The sequence below is a fragment of the Artemia franciscana genome, chromosome 5 (genome assembly GCF_032884065.1).
Source record: "Artemia franciscana chromosome 5, ASM3288406v1, whole genome shotgun sequence".
Lineage (NCBI taxonomy): Eukaryota > Metazoa > Arthropoda > Branchiopoda > Anostraca > Artemiidae > Artemia > Artemia franciscana.
Window position 1 is genome coordinate 58,937,586 of NC_088867.1, and position 15,554 is coordinate 58,953,139.

Here is a 15,554-nt window from a genome sequence, read left to right on the forward strand (position 1 = left end):
GACCTTGTAGTAAGTCAATGTTCTGGAATCAGCGTGTGATATAGACATTACTAGAATTGCAATGGAATCAAAATTTCCTCGTCATCTGGCCCTGAAAATATTTCTAATAAGAAAATTAAATTCGTTTTTCCTTTCACCATTTCTCTCTTAAGGAAACTTATTAACCCCTCGTTTCAGCATAGAGGTTTCCCAAATGCTCTCAAGCGCTTATTTCTTTTTGCCCAGTTAAATGGATGTCTACTTTTCCTTTTTTTCTTAAACTGCTCTCTAACGCTATTTTGATGTAACTATTAGTATCAAAGTTCATTTTCTTAGAGTTTCGGTTACTATTGAGTAGGGTCGCTCCTTACTACTGTTCGTTACCACGAAATGTTTGATTTGGACTCGTTTATTGTGTCGCTTGAATCGAGGTTCAATGACCACAACAAAACCCAGTTCAAAGAAATTCTTATTTATCCAAAAATTTTAAAAAACACGGAGAGGGATATACTTTTTAATACTATGAAAGATCTATGACGATGAAAATTCAACAATGAAATGACAATGCTATGAAAGGTCTACGACAATGAAAATGACTTTAAGTTCCATGACAATGGAAATTTAGAAGTGGAAGCAACAACCTGGTACGATGTGTGGAAAAGCAAAGACTGTGGTGAGGAAGTGAAGCTCATAGATCTCTTCTCTGAAACTAATTTTTTTCCCTTCAATTATGAAAGCCCCTGTAAACTATGTGACCCTCCGGCCTACAAAACGCACTGTGGACAAATTCTTTAGCATAATGAGGCGAGTAAAACGTGACTGAGGAGCACTATGAGTGTAGAACGCCTATCAAGCATGTGCTTATTAAGTATTCACAGGTGTAGAGCACAACAGCTCAATTTGGAAGAGTTGATAGACAAATTTCACTCGTGTGGTTCACAACGGAGAACGTCGCTAATAGGACAAGTGAGAGTTTCAGCGGAACCCACCAATATTGGCAAAATTTTCTGCCGCCATTTTGTTTTTTGTTTCTGTTTTTGTTGATTTTGAACGCAAGGCGAATATCGAAATTGCATTTTTAAAGAGAAAACCGTGTGTTTGTACAATAAGGAGCTATCTAATGAAAATAATAAATTATATACGGATATTCAAGGATATAAAGTATTTTTCATAACCCCCTTCCTAAAATTCAACCTATGGGCGCCCCTGTTTTCATACCTCTTAACTAATTTTAAGGCAACCTCTACACAAAAACTTACCGCTTGCTCCGATAACCAAGGATTCATCGCCGTTTTTACGGCAGTGACTTCCGTTTTCTTTTTTTTTTTCTTTTTTTTAATCGCTCTGCAGAGGTTTCTGAAGGTTTTGCTCAAAAATCAACAGATCAGATCCCGGTCCTTTACACTCTATTACTAAAACGAACCCTAGTTCTAATCTAAGATTAATTACTGACTCAAAGTGCCGTCTGGAATTTACTCTTTGGTTACTCTTTTGTGCTTTTTTTTAAAGCGGCAAGGAATTAACTATCCAAAACAAATATTGAAAAAAAACGACAGCTGATTAATAAAATTGATGATATTTTTAATACATAGGAGACTAATCAGAAATTGGATTAAAGGGTGGGGGGTTAGGCTAAAACAAAACAATATGTTCAGGGAGTGTGTTGCAATTAATATTTTCTAGTCTAGCTTACATTTCATGAATTTTTCGAAAAAAATTAAAAGTCATAAAAAGCATAAAGACACGCAATTTAACAACCACATCTGTGGAGTAGATAACCAACAAGGTTTGGTTTTCAGAGTCATTCGTTCAGGTCGAGCGTCTTATAAATTAGTTTAACAATTAGATTATAGGTTGATTTTTAAGGGTTTGGTAAGTTTCTGCATTGATAGGGGTTCCAACCGTTACATTAATGACGATGAATTAAAAACTCTTCTAAGTTTTTAGGAAAAGTTCACTTAGTTGAGATTTATGATGAGTGTTTGAACCAACTTGGCAACTATGCCGAAAAATAGAGTAAAGTATGTACTTTCTAAAAATACATTTACTTTTTTGAAATTATCTATAGTTGTTTAGTTATATTCAAACGGACTTCATTTAAAAGAACAAAAAACCCTCCTATTATGTATATTTTTCCACTCCTAGACAAGGAGCCTCTGTGGAGATATGAAAATTTTGAAGATTAGGCCTATAACAAGAATAATAAATTATGTCCTCTATAAATAAATTGATTTACACAAAGGAGTAATTGAAATAAATGAAGATAAAACTGAAAAATATAAAATTACACTTCTAACGAAAAGGACGACAATAAGTAGCTCATAACACTCATAATAACAAATCTTTCGTATATTGCACAAGCAGATGATTTACTTTTGATTAGCCGCACTAAATCTAGTCTAATTAAGTCGACCCAGCTTGTTTCTAAGTATTTTCATGAAATCGGCCTCAAACTTCATACTGAAAAATGTGAATATTTAGTTTTTAATGGTAAACACTAAAGTAGTGATGTTGCTTGTGGTTCTTTCTCAGTTAATCTCGCTTCTTTGACTCGGTGGCTTGGTATTAGTATTTGTTCATCTTTATCGGCTTTTCGATCTTGTGGGCTTCATGATATTAAAAGTAAACTTAAAACTGAGTACGTGAAAATTGTCCCGAACCGAGGCAGATTTTCACGAAAGGCTTTATACAGACTTTACATAGTGCGATCATTCTATATTGTTTTGGCCGGTTTGCGCACGTTTTTTTAATAGTCAATATTTACAAAATATAAGAGTTCTGTATTTTCGCTATTGCAATTATTTATTGTATCTGCCGCGTTCATATAGAAATCGCAAGATTATTAGAAAGTTTTGCGCCACTGACATCATCTTTGTTTATAAAAAACTTTATGCTAGATTAGGTAATAATGACTGTCAACGTTTGGGTCCTTACCACCATTTGATTAGATCGTATTGATTGTATTGTCTGTGTTTTTTTTTCTTCCGTTAGCGTTTTACTCCGCTTAATTTTTTTAAAACAAGTGGGTAGTAAACAAATTATTATTAGTGCATAACACTAAAATCACTCGTAGAACATAACACATTACAGGTTTGAAGATTTTATTCGTTTTTTGTTGAAAACATTTCTTTCTTATCTCTACGGTATTGCAATTCCGTACTAGTTCTAATAGTCAGCAGACAAATCTCTGCTTCTCGTGTGGAAAACTAATTTCCCTAGTTGTTCAAAGCGGGGACAGGGCTGTAATTTCTTTAATAGGGCTTCGACCGTTCTGATTCCAATTGTGCACTTTTTATTCCGATCCAATGATGTTCTTGAGGGGATTCAGGCTCTTTTTCTAAATTCAGGCTCTTTTTCTAAATAAATTTTTACCATAAAGATTACTCAAACATCATTTACAATTCCTGAATCAGTAACAAATTGCGATTTTTTCTCATTAGATATTTTTTTTTAAACGTGTTTTAAAATTTTGTTAGCTATGGGCCATGCTTCGTTCTATCGCTGCAAGCATGATTGGAACAACAATACTAAACATTTGTACCATTAATAACAGACACTGAAACTTACACATTAGCCGAGAATAAAATGAGATTGTATATGCTAAAATTTCATTCGAAAGACTGAAAATGCATCTGATAAATTTCCGGAAAGTGGCGTAGGAACTGAAAAATTCAGAACCCTGGAGAACCCTCTTTTTTATTTTCTGACTGAAATAATGAAACACTAAAAAAGGAAAAAAAAACAGAATTTCTTCATTTCAGAGTCATACATTTATTACCCAAGCATCATTGACAGTGCGACATCTATAATAAAATAGAAGCATCTATAAAAAGGCAGAATTCTGATAACAATGTGAGCCCTGTATCAAAGAAATCTACTTTTTAGGGTGATTCCAAATATGAGAAATCCATTGAATTTGAACTAAATCATAAGAGAAATATTAGAAAATAATAAATTATTTCATCCCCCTTCTATCCCTAGCCATGGAGCCTTTCAAGGGGGAATACGTGGATTGTATTTCCATTTTGTATTGTATTGAATAAACTTCTTCTTCTTCTCCTTTTTCTGAATTAGCATCAATTTAGAAATAGGGCAAAAAAACCTAGAATAGGAGTGGGGGATCTTAATAAATATCATACCAAAAAATCCAGGATGTCCAAGAGTCCTAAATTGGATGTGTCAAGTTTCTACATGGAATACACGAAATTTTGCCTTTTTTGGGAAGGTTGGCAACGGATGTGTCTCATCTGCTTGTTTTGCCTTTTTGCCCAGGGGTATATCAAATCGAGGGGTATATCATAGTATATCAGGTATATCATAGTATATAAGTATATCAGGGGTATATCATATCGAATTAGTGGTCACAGAATGTAGGAAAAGGTTAACGTGAAGGAAAATTCAAAGCTATTGACTGGTTTTTAAAAATCAAAAGATATCATTCTGTATACAAGCGCGATTCCGGCCATGATATGCTGCGAAACCAAAATTTTACCCGACAAGATCCAAAATATTATCGAGCGAAAATTATGAGACAGCCTATACGCCTGGAACTATGGAAAACTACATATATAGCCTTATACTTACATAATATGAAAAAACTTCGTTTTCTTAAAGAGTTAAAGAGGCTGCGTCCCAAAGTCGAACCTTAAAACGTACAGGAATTAGAAGAGGCAGTTGGGGGGCTACAGGTTTTTTCTGTGGGGGGACATCATTGTTACTAATTACTAGTTTCGGCGCAATGGTTCTCCTGTCCTCTTGTGTTAAACATTTTTCGAAGTTATTCCATTATTCATTCATTTCAATTTTTTGTTAATTAAAAGAGGGCCTTTCCGAAGCCAAGAGCGGGGGGTTAGCAAAAAAACAAAAACCTGTACAAAAGAGTCTTTAAAAGCTGGGGGTTGGGGGGGCGGCAGCCCCCCAACTGCCTCTTCTAATTCCTGTACGTTTTAAGGTTCGACTTTGGGACGCAGCCTCTTTAACTCTTTAAGAAAACGAAGTTTTTTTCATATTATTTCTGTACGTTTTTCTACAATCCATGGTGGATGTAATTTAATAATTCCTGTACTCCTCGTACAGGAATTAGGAGAGGAACTTGGGTGGCTGCCGCCCCCCCCCCCCCGCTTTTAAATCATTGTATAAAATAGAAAAAAAATAGATAGAATGACCGAAATGTTTCTTTTGCTCATAAGAAGCTAATATTCTGTTATCTCTCAATTGATAAGCTGTCCAGGTGTTATCAAAATTATACACTTTTATTTTGATGTTGTGAAAAAAACCGCCCGTAAGGGACTTGAACCCTTGACCAGAGGATTAAATGTCCCACGCTCTACCGACTGAGCTAATCACTTGCATGTGTGTAAACATAACTTCTAAATAACTTTTAAAAACTTCAAATTAACATGGGCTCTTATGGAGAGAAATGCGTTAATTAAGTAGCTAATGCGTGGTTTCTGGAAAACAGGGAAGGAGTTATCGGATCGAGCTGAAATTTCGCAGATAAGCTCCTGGGCCGTAGGGGACCTTAACTTGTGAATTTCAGCCCGATCGGACAACGTTAAAAGGGGTTGGGGTTGGGGGGTCGAAACTTTCGGGGGGTTAAGATTTTCCTACGAAACTTTCCAGGAAAATTACTCGGAGAATTCCGCATCGAATGAGTCTTCGTACACCCAGATCCGATGTCGGCTGTGACCTGTAGGTGTCGAGGAAAAAAAAAAGAAAATGAATTTTAAGTGGCTATGCGTGGTTTCTGGAAAACAGGGAAGGAGTTATCGGATCGAGCTGAAATTTCGCGGATAAGCTCCTGGGCCCTAGGGGACCTTAACTTGTGAATTTCAGCCCGATCGGACAACGTTAAAGGGGGGCTGGGGTTGACGGGTCGAAACTTTCGGCCAGATTTTCCCCATGAAGGAAAAGTTGGAGGGGGATGAAATTTGGCAGGTTTCTTAGTTGGAGCTCGGGCTACGAAATGCATTCCTCCCCATCCCTCTGCGACCACTGGAACCGAAGATCGCTTAACATTGTCGTGGGTCGCCTCTTTATAGAGGCACGAGTGTGCCTCCTTGATACCTATACCCGAAAAAGCGCCATATATCTATACCAAATATACTTTGATATGTATACCATCGAGCAAAAATATTATCGAGCAAAAATTATGAGACAGACTATACACCTGGAACTACGGAAAACTATATACATAGCCTTATGTTTTTATATCTATACCAAAAAAGCGCCATATATCTATACCATATACACTTTCATATCTATACCACAAAATATTATCGAGCAAAAATTATAAGACAGCCTATACGCCTGGAACTATGGAAAACTACATATATAGCCTTATACTTTCATATCTATACCACAAAAAAGGGCCATATATCTATACCAAATATACTTTGATATGTATACCATCGAGCAAAAATATTATCGAGCAAAAATTATAAGACAGTCTATACACCTGGAACTACGGAAAACTATATACATAGCCTTATATTTTTATATCTATACCAAAAAAAGCGGCATATATCTATACCACATACACTTTCATATCTATACCAAAAAATATTATCGAGTAAAAATTATAACACAGCCTATACGCCCGGAACTATGAAAAACTATATACACAGCCTTATACTTTCATATCTATACCACAAAAAAGCGCCACATTCTGGCATTATATCCTGTCAAGACAAGAAGTCAGGGTTTTGAGCGAAAATTTCGATAGCCTATTGATTTATAACCTAAAATATATCCAGATAGCTTTCCACTTTCAAAAACCCTATTGTCACACGACTGCACATTCGTTTTTATACATACATATGAAATTATATACATACATATTTTATATATACATATGTTACGTTATATATAAAATGAATTGGTATTATTTGGAGCATGTATATCCAATTTTAGTAACACAATGCCATTGCATTATTTACAATCAATATGGTATAACCGAGTTGAAAATTTTTCGTGTAATTGAAAAATTACACTTGCAGAGCCAATTTTTTCCCCTTTTCGTGTGAGATCCTTTGTATCAGTGTAGAGAAGGATTTACTCCCTAACATATCTTTATTTGGAAGAATCTCTTGAGCTAAGTGTGCAATGTGGATGCTAAGAGGATAATATACCCCCTTGAGTCTCAGAACTTTCTAGTGAGAAAATAAAGTTCACGTTAGAATGCTTACCTATACAAAACTGGAAGAGATGGAACACCCCCAGAGCAACAATTGTCCAATAAAACCCCTACCCTTGGATTTTCTTTATGCACGACCTGAAAATGTTTTTGAATTTCATACCTCCCTTCTTCAAGACAATCTCAAGGGTGAATCTTTCTCAGGAAAGATTTTCATTTTTTAAGCTTTATAATGCACTTGTTTAGCACAAAGACTAGGTGGTCCAGAAGATAACAACTCCAATAAATAGAACTCTACGCTGTCAAAAACTGACATTTCTTTTTTTAACACAAATGAAAGCATAGAGCAATGTTAAAACTTAAAACGTGCAAAAATTATCTTATAGACCTAAATGAAGACGGAGCAAAAAGTTTTTATATTTTATTCACTATATTCCAGCGAAGATGGAGTATCCTTGAAAATTAGCAACAAGATTTCAATAGACAAGATCAACATCAGATCAATCATGGTTAAAATCTGGGATGTGTGCTTTTTTAATGTTCAAGAATGTGAAAAATTGCAGGCTTAATTTAATTTTTTACCTTTTGTTCACTATACTCGAGTGAAGATGGAGTATCCTTGAAAATTGGAAACAAGATTTCAATAAACAATATCAACATAAGATCAATCATGGTTAAAATCTGGGATTTGTGTTTTTTTAATGTTCAAGAACGTGAAAAATTGCATGTTTAATTTAATTTTTTTACCTTTTCATTCGAGTGACGATGGAGTATGCTTGAAAATTAGCAACAAGATTTCAATAAGCAAGACTCAAATTTATCCAGGCTTTCAAGAGAAGTTGAAAAGGCCTTTTGAAGGTTATTCCAAAAAAAATAACAACCTAATAAAAATTTTCAAGTGAAAAAAAAAGACAATCAGCTAAAATCTTTAGAAGTATCAAAGTGGCTATCCTAAATCCAATGGCATGGTTCCCTCACTCCTTCCCTTCAATACAGACAAAAAATAAGATGTTTTATTTCTCCTTATTCTGAAAATAAGAATATCATTTTGAAAATCTTAGCCTTGGTCAACAGAAAAACGAGCCATTCCAACCCCCGGCTCAGATCAGATAGACTACTGAATGAAACGTAAGGTGAAGTGGTAAAGAAGAACTTTCCCTATGATTTTTTCCAAAGAAACCTCCCAAGAAAAATTCGCAGTTTCCTATAGGCCCCTTAGAGAATAGCACTACACCCCTTCCCCTACACAAAAACTAAAAACGAAATCATAATGTATACACCTATGCTTAGCATTGGCTAAATAATATTTGAACTTTTTAGCATATCTTAATGGAAAAAAACATGGAACACAAATCGAGTAACACAACAATTTGGCTCACCTCAATTTCAAATTCATGACATGAATCATCAAGAAATTTAACGTAGCATTTGATAAGTTTTGCTCTCGAATTTTGGGGTTTTGGCAATGGCTTTTGTTTGATCCTCTGTCTTGCCTGTTCAGAAGCCCTGACATTATAAGTTCCGCTTGCTACACTAAACCTTGACCACCTTTTGATCATGACTGTCAGAAAGAGATTTCAGTGTGTGAAGCCGACTTTCCATACCTGTGAATAAAAATATTAGCATATCTATTAAGCTGTAAAATAATGGATGAACTAAGAGGCAGCCAACTTTCAGAAATCGTGGACACCATGTGGTATATGCCAAGCATTACATTAGTAGACTTGAAGTGGCAGAAATATGCCTAAGCGCGGTAGAAAGAAATCCTTTCATGGGGGAACTAGTGGGGCTCGAAATTTACGATAAAATTTACCATGGTGAAAAAGAAACATAAGAAATACTAAGGCTTTTTTTTCTTCGTTCCTTATTAATGTTACTGCAATGCATAAAAATATTGCAATATCAAATTTTTAGAGTTCACTAAGCAAATATAATTCAATTCATTTTAAGCAAATATAAATAATATTGGAATTTCCAAACAAAAAACATTAACCAACAGTTACGGTCAAGGACGTCGAGAGTAATAAAATGGCGCTTTGTGAGTCACAGAGTGCTAATGCTAAGTGCACTCAAGTTAGACTACAATTTTGCTAATTTAGAGTTAGAATAGTTTTTACTTCACAAGTAATTTTCTGTCAAAAAGGTACAAGTCCAGAAAATTCACATTATAGTAGACATCCCAAAAAGACATTTGCAGAAAAGGGCCCTGGGCATGTTGCACAAAGTTATTTACTTCCAAGAATTCCAATAGCCAGAGTCCCTTCTATGGCCAGTTACATTCATCTTCAGTCAACAATTCCACATTGACAGAAAAAAGAGGAAAAATGACGTGGAGCGGGATGGAGGGGTAAAAAAACGTATATCGTGGGTCCAGTCATAGCCTCTGCAGCAGGTATTATAAGAACTTTGCCTTGATAAAAAAAAAAAAAAAAAGATTATAGCCTTAACAATTCAAAGTCCCATTGAATTTGTCCCTTGCTCCATCTAGTCTAATTTGGGTCTCTGTCTCCACCAGTGAAATCTCCATCGTTTCCTTATCATGTGGGTCTCAGTCATTGTGAAGTTGAGATTTAAAGTGGTATAAGTTTGCTTCTTTTTAGATCAAACGACTAAAAGCAGTCATATCCAGAAGAAGACTCCAATATGATTTTTAAGGTTTTGATTTTGCTAAAATAAAAACCTGACAAATAACCAATTCTTATCAAATTCCAACATAAGAGACAAGAAATAAAACTAAACTTGACTGTACACATACAGCTCCTCTATTATTGTCTTAATTCCATTTACTTAAACACCAAATAACACAAGTCTCATTCTTTTCTTTAAATGCTAAGCAATATCTTCAGGAGGATTCTTTTATTTTTTATATACTTTTCTTAGCTTTTAAAACTTTCTATTTAAATATTCGAGTGTTGACTAGTAAACTGACTAGACCAGTTTCATCAGTTCACCAGATTAAGTTCATCAAAAAAGGGTGAGACTGATAAGTCGAACAGCATTAATGTAATAAGCAACAACAATAGCAAATCCAGCTAGACCTTAAATTTGGGTCAATTTTAATGGGGTTCACATCAGAGGTACCACAGGGGGGAGGGAGGGGCAATCCCATGCGCTAGATTAAAAAAAAATATTTTGGTGTTTTTTAGGGGCGATTTCTCCCACAAGAATTTGGAAAATAGCTTATTTTGTTGTTTGGTACTTGTCTGTTAGACGGAACACACTCAACAATTATGCTGTGTAAGATATAGCAGAATCTGGTTTCTCTTCATGGAACGGTTATGATTTGCTTATTTTGAGCGAGAAAACTATGATGTATGTACATTTTTATTAAATATTTAATACATAGAGGTGGTTAAAGGTTAGGTTAGGTATTTAATATAATGCGTTCTGCGCGGCCTGTTTTCAACAATTGTTTGTTGTAGTTTCCATAATTTTGTTTCTAAAGTATTATATTATCATCATGCTTGGTGTATTTCATTAGGATTTACCTAACTTCACTTAAATGAGAGTATTCCGTTTAACAGACGAGTACCTGTTGTTTTTTTGAAAAAAATAAAAAAAGACAAATTTTCCCCTCTAGATTCTGAAAAATGCCTTTTTTGCATCTCCATTAAAAAAAAAACTTAAAAACCTGGCCCCTTCTTACAGTTTCGTGTCCCTGATTTATATTCGTCTCTACCTACACTCCCATGCCTACCCACACAATCCCTGTTTCTACCAAGCATTTAATCTTTGGCTCCAGCTTGTTGCACAAATCAACAAAAGTTGCAGGGGATTAAAACCTGTCTACCCAAACATCCATATTTAACCATAAAAATCTACCTAGACTTAAATGTCAACAAATCCTTCCAAGCATTTGTTCTAAGTTTTACAAGCCCTAGGTTCTTTACCATAATTATTTTCCATTTATCATGTAAATAGTTTATTCAATAATGCAAGCAGCATGATGGTAGTCTTTGATGCACTGTGACAGATGCTGTTTCTGCTCTTTTGGGATATTGCCAATTAAATGTGCAAAAAATTCTTTAACTTATTAACATATGTTCAAACGATCAGTGGCAAGGCTTCCTTTGCTAAGATCATTAAAACCTATCATACACTAGAATGCATCACTAACAAAAATACTATTTAAATATTATAGTAAATTTATTAAAATGGAAAATTTATTTTAAATTGAATTTATTTCAGTAGCAAATTTAAACATTAAATGTACCCTCACCAAAACTAGTACCCTGTTTAAGAGAAAAACAATTTGAAATTATTCAACCCAACAAGCACGTTATTCAAGTCATTTCCTCAACCCTCATCTTGGGAGGATAGTCGAAGTTTGCATTTGGCACAGATTTAGCCATACCCACATAAAGGGAAAGGACACTTAAGTGAAGTTAAAATCCTGTTAAGGTATATTTAAAAGAGTGTGCACAGATACAAATATTTTCGACTAAAGTTGTACTTTCAGAATTAAGGATGTGAGTACCTATGGAGGTCGACGTAGGGATCAATGGTCAAAATTTTAAACAGAGAGTATTTTAATTGGGGGAGGGGGTCTTGCACACTGGAAGATTTAACCTATTGGCTGTAATTTTGTAAGGACCACCTTTTGGACAGACTAAAGGAGAGTAAGTCCTTTGTATATGCAAGAATACTGGTAAACAAAAACTATCTAAGTAAGTCCCAAAGGCTAAGGGAGAACATGGTATCAAATGGGAAGGTTACAACTCTCCTAGACCTAAATTACACAGAGGAAGTATCCTTGATAAAACATTGCCAAAGTGAGTTTTTGGTGATTTTGGGAGTTCAATGTCCCAGAAAAGGTTTAAAAAATTAACATTAAGAAGATTAGTTTACTTAGACTAGGAATACATGAGAGTGAGAGGATGATGTTAATTAACAAGAAAATAGATCAAAGTGGATAGTTTCACTTACCTAGGTAGCATTATAAGAAAAGATGGTGGATGCAGCAAATATATAAAAAGTAGAATATCCATAACATAGGATGCTTTTTTCATAGTTGAAGAAGTTTGGAAGCACAGAAAGGTATGTCTTCAAACTAAGATTAAAATATTGAAAGTTACAGTTACAACAACAGTCAAATAAGGCTCTAAAATGCAAACACTTCAAAAGCCAAGAAAATTTTGTTAAATGTCTTTAAAAAAAATTGTTTATAGATAGTCTTACGTACTCGTTTGATTGGTCACATATCAAACAGTAAGCTGCACAAGAAATTAGGCTTGATCCTGCTTTCTAGGGCTATAATCAAAGAAAGGCTAAGAGGACTAGGCCATATTTTATGGATGGATTATGTATTAACCAAAGATTGTGTTTTTTGGCCATCAACATGGCGCAAAATCAAAAGCAGATCATACCTGAACAAAGTGGGAAATGGTCATAAGTAAGGAATCAAGTGAAATGAGAAATTCATGAAAGGGAGTAGAAAGTGAATGGGATGAAGGAGAGTTTGCAGCAGTGTTGGCCTCAGGTGACTTAGTACTGCAGTGAAGTGTTAATAGTGGTAGTACAAGCATTAAGCAAGTCAAAAAATATTAAGGTTTAGATTCACTCCACAAATGTTTTTCCCAGAATCATTTCCTGGGAATGATTTGATTTTTGAATTAAAATCAAGACTGAGTGAGAGGCACAGCTGACATAAGCCTTTTTCAGGGATGTATAAAAATGACGTTGATAGATAGTCTTATCATCCATCCTGGAGCAGAACACGCTTTTGAGACAGTAGACCCTGCTAGCTTCAAAAAACTCTCATAAACTCTCTCTATTTGAGCTAAACCTTATTTCTCTCTTCCAGGACTTGTTCATTGATAGTTAATGGTATTCAACTTTGAAGCTCTCATTTACAGGATTGGTCAGGGTCATTCTAGGGTCCACCCCTACATAGAGTTCTCTGTACAAAAGTGGTGATTTTTCTCATAACTCTCTATTTTCTCTCTAATTTCTCATAAACTCTCTATTTTAATACAAACTTGCCAAAATTATTGTCTTTCAAAATAATGTTGAGATGTCCAGGACACCATCCATATATAGAAAAAAAGATTAAAACGGGAGTAACTGTAAAAAACCATGTCTAGAAATCGGCTAAAATGACAGCTTTGATTTCACATTCCTGTTTATTGAACAGGTCCTGATGATAGATTTACATACTCTACTCTCCAACCAGTTAACAACGCTCCTGGCAGTCTTGAAAACCCATAAACTTCTAAGCACATATATGAAGGTCATTCCAGTAACTGAAGGTCTGAATTTGTAAAGAGTAGTCTATTAGCATCCCACCTTGAGATGGGATCTGTCTATGAGCCCCATAAAAGCTCCTCAAAATTACTATTTACCTAATCTTCTATATCTAAGAAAAACTACAGACAGAGATGGGAAGAGCTTGAAAAATAAAACTCAGTATTGCAATATCTCTAAGATACAATCACTCTCTCATAGATAGGTTTAGAATTAAAATAAAAATAGGTTTAGATTATGAAATTAACCCTCCCCCCTCTAACTCCACAAAAGAGAGCTGATCCATTTTGGTTATGTCAATCCTGTATCTAGAATATTGCAAAGTAGAAAGTCATAAACCAAAGTCTAGTATTTTGTCAAAGACTTAAGCTACAAAATAAAATGAATGCTAGTTACATGTCTAGAAACTATAGCACTATTTTTTAGGGGGCTACAATCCTCTGCCCATCTCCTTGTGACTTCCTAGATTTTTTACTAGATAATTTTTTACTTCCTAGATTTATCCCATATCTTTAAACATGTTTTTCCACTAGGGACTAAAAAGGATGAAAATTGAAGAGTTGTGAATTGCAAGTTTCTTCATTTATAAGGGAGTTTCAGTGTGCTCTGATATGATAGTCTTGGTTTTGCAAAAATTTGATTAAAAAAGAAAAAATCTGTAAACTAATAAACTATATATTAATAAACTAAAACAAACAAAATAAACTAAAATACAAATTGTGCATGCACCCTTCCTTCATTTACCCCTGCTGCTTTGTTTGTCTGTTTAATTCTATTTAATCCATCTAAACAACTTCTAAGAAAAGTATATGAGAATTCAGACCTAAGCCCCTTAAGGAACAGAAACATATAACCTATAAACAGTAGTGTGTCATTATGGGGGGGAGGGGAGGGCAGTTTTCTCTCAATGATTTGTAGAAAAAATTATTAGAACAAAACCTTTTTTTTTATTTTATAAAAATGAAACAAAAAAACAGCCCAATGTGTACTTTTTGGGTACCATTTGGCACTTTATGATTGCTTTATCAAATCAAATTTATTAAGAGTGATTAAATATAAAAATTAGTTTATAAATGAACTGACAATTAGCTCTCTATGATGTCTATTTGTCCAATCAAGCCTTTCAATTCCAAAAATCTCACCCAAATTGTGCATATTGTGTACCATGTGGCACTATATGACATCTTTATTGAGTCTGATAGATTAAAGTAGATAAGAATCAGATTTTATGAAATATTAAACAGCTCTCTATGATGTTCCAGTGCCTCAATACCAACAAAGAAAATTAATAGAAATATGTCACTGCTGTCCAATTAAAATTTTTTTCTTGTTATTCAATGAGGGAGGGGGTATAATTTTCCTATATAAGGTTTCAACAATACCAATTTGGAGGGTTTACTTTTTTATTTTCACCTTACCTTAATCACCTTAATCCATCTGAGAGCTTTAAGGTCTTCCAGACCTGTAGTGCTCTTAAGTTGATGAAGCCTGCCAGTCGAACCTCCACTGCTTCTTCTCCCACTCTTTGTCAAGTTGGTTTTTGAAGGACTGGGTGGAGGGAGCACTGACAGTTGAATCTTTCAGTTGATTCCAATGGTTTATGACTCTTCGTGAAAAGAATGTTTGGCAAGTTTTTGATCGGGAGCTTGACTTTGGTAGCTTCTTGGAGTGTCCTCTTGTGTTGTGCTGGTTGGTATTGAGATTGCAGCCAAAGATTGCTGACTTTTTGTTCTGCAGCTTGTAAGTAAGCATCATGTTGTTGCGCAAGCGTCTGTAAACCAGAGTGGGTAGTTTGAGGTACCTGAGGCAGTCCACATATGAGATTGATGCTAGACTTCGCATGCATTTTGTTGCTCGTCTCTGTACGTTTTCAATGAGCCTCACATCTTGTCAATAAGAAGGACCAGACAAACAAATGCAAAAATCAAGTTGGGGTCTGACAAGAGCTTTATATAGTTTTATAAATATAGATACCTGTCTGCTGTTGATAGTTCGTTTTAGTAGTTCAAGACTGGAGCTTGCATGGGAAAGAACATGCTGGATATGGCTGTGAAATTTAAGTTTATCATCAATGATGACACCAAGATCCCTTTCTTCTGCTCTATTCTCTAGTTGCTCTCTACTTTGGTGGCGGGGTTGTAGATCATGTAGTTTGTCATTGGGTTAATGGGTCCAAGGTGTAATACATAGCACTCTC

The 15,554-nt window shown here is 34.9% G+C and overlaps 1 protein-coding gene across 1 annotated transcript in view; it reads right to left on the minus strand.

The window, feature by feature from the left end:
- Positions 1–15,554, minus strand: part of LOC136027649 (tyrosine-protein phosphatase non-receptor type 4-like) — a 195,024-nt gene that overhangs the window by 171,442 nt on the left and 8,028 nt on the right. The window contains exon 2 of the mRNA XM_065705076.1: positions 8,494–8,718. Within this exon, the coding sequence (XP_065561148.1) occupies positions 8,494–8,673 (180 nt within the window). The 5' untranslated portion in view covers positions 8,674–8,718. The remainder of the gene's footprint in view (positions 1–8,493; positions 8,719–15,554) is intronic.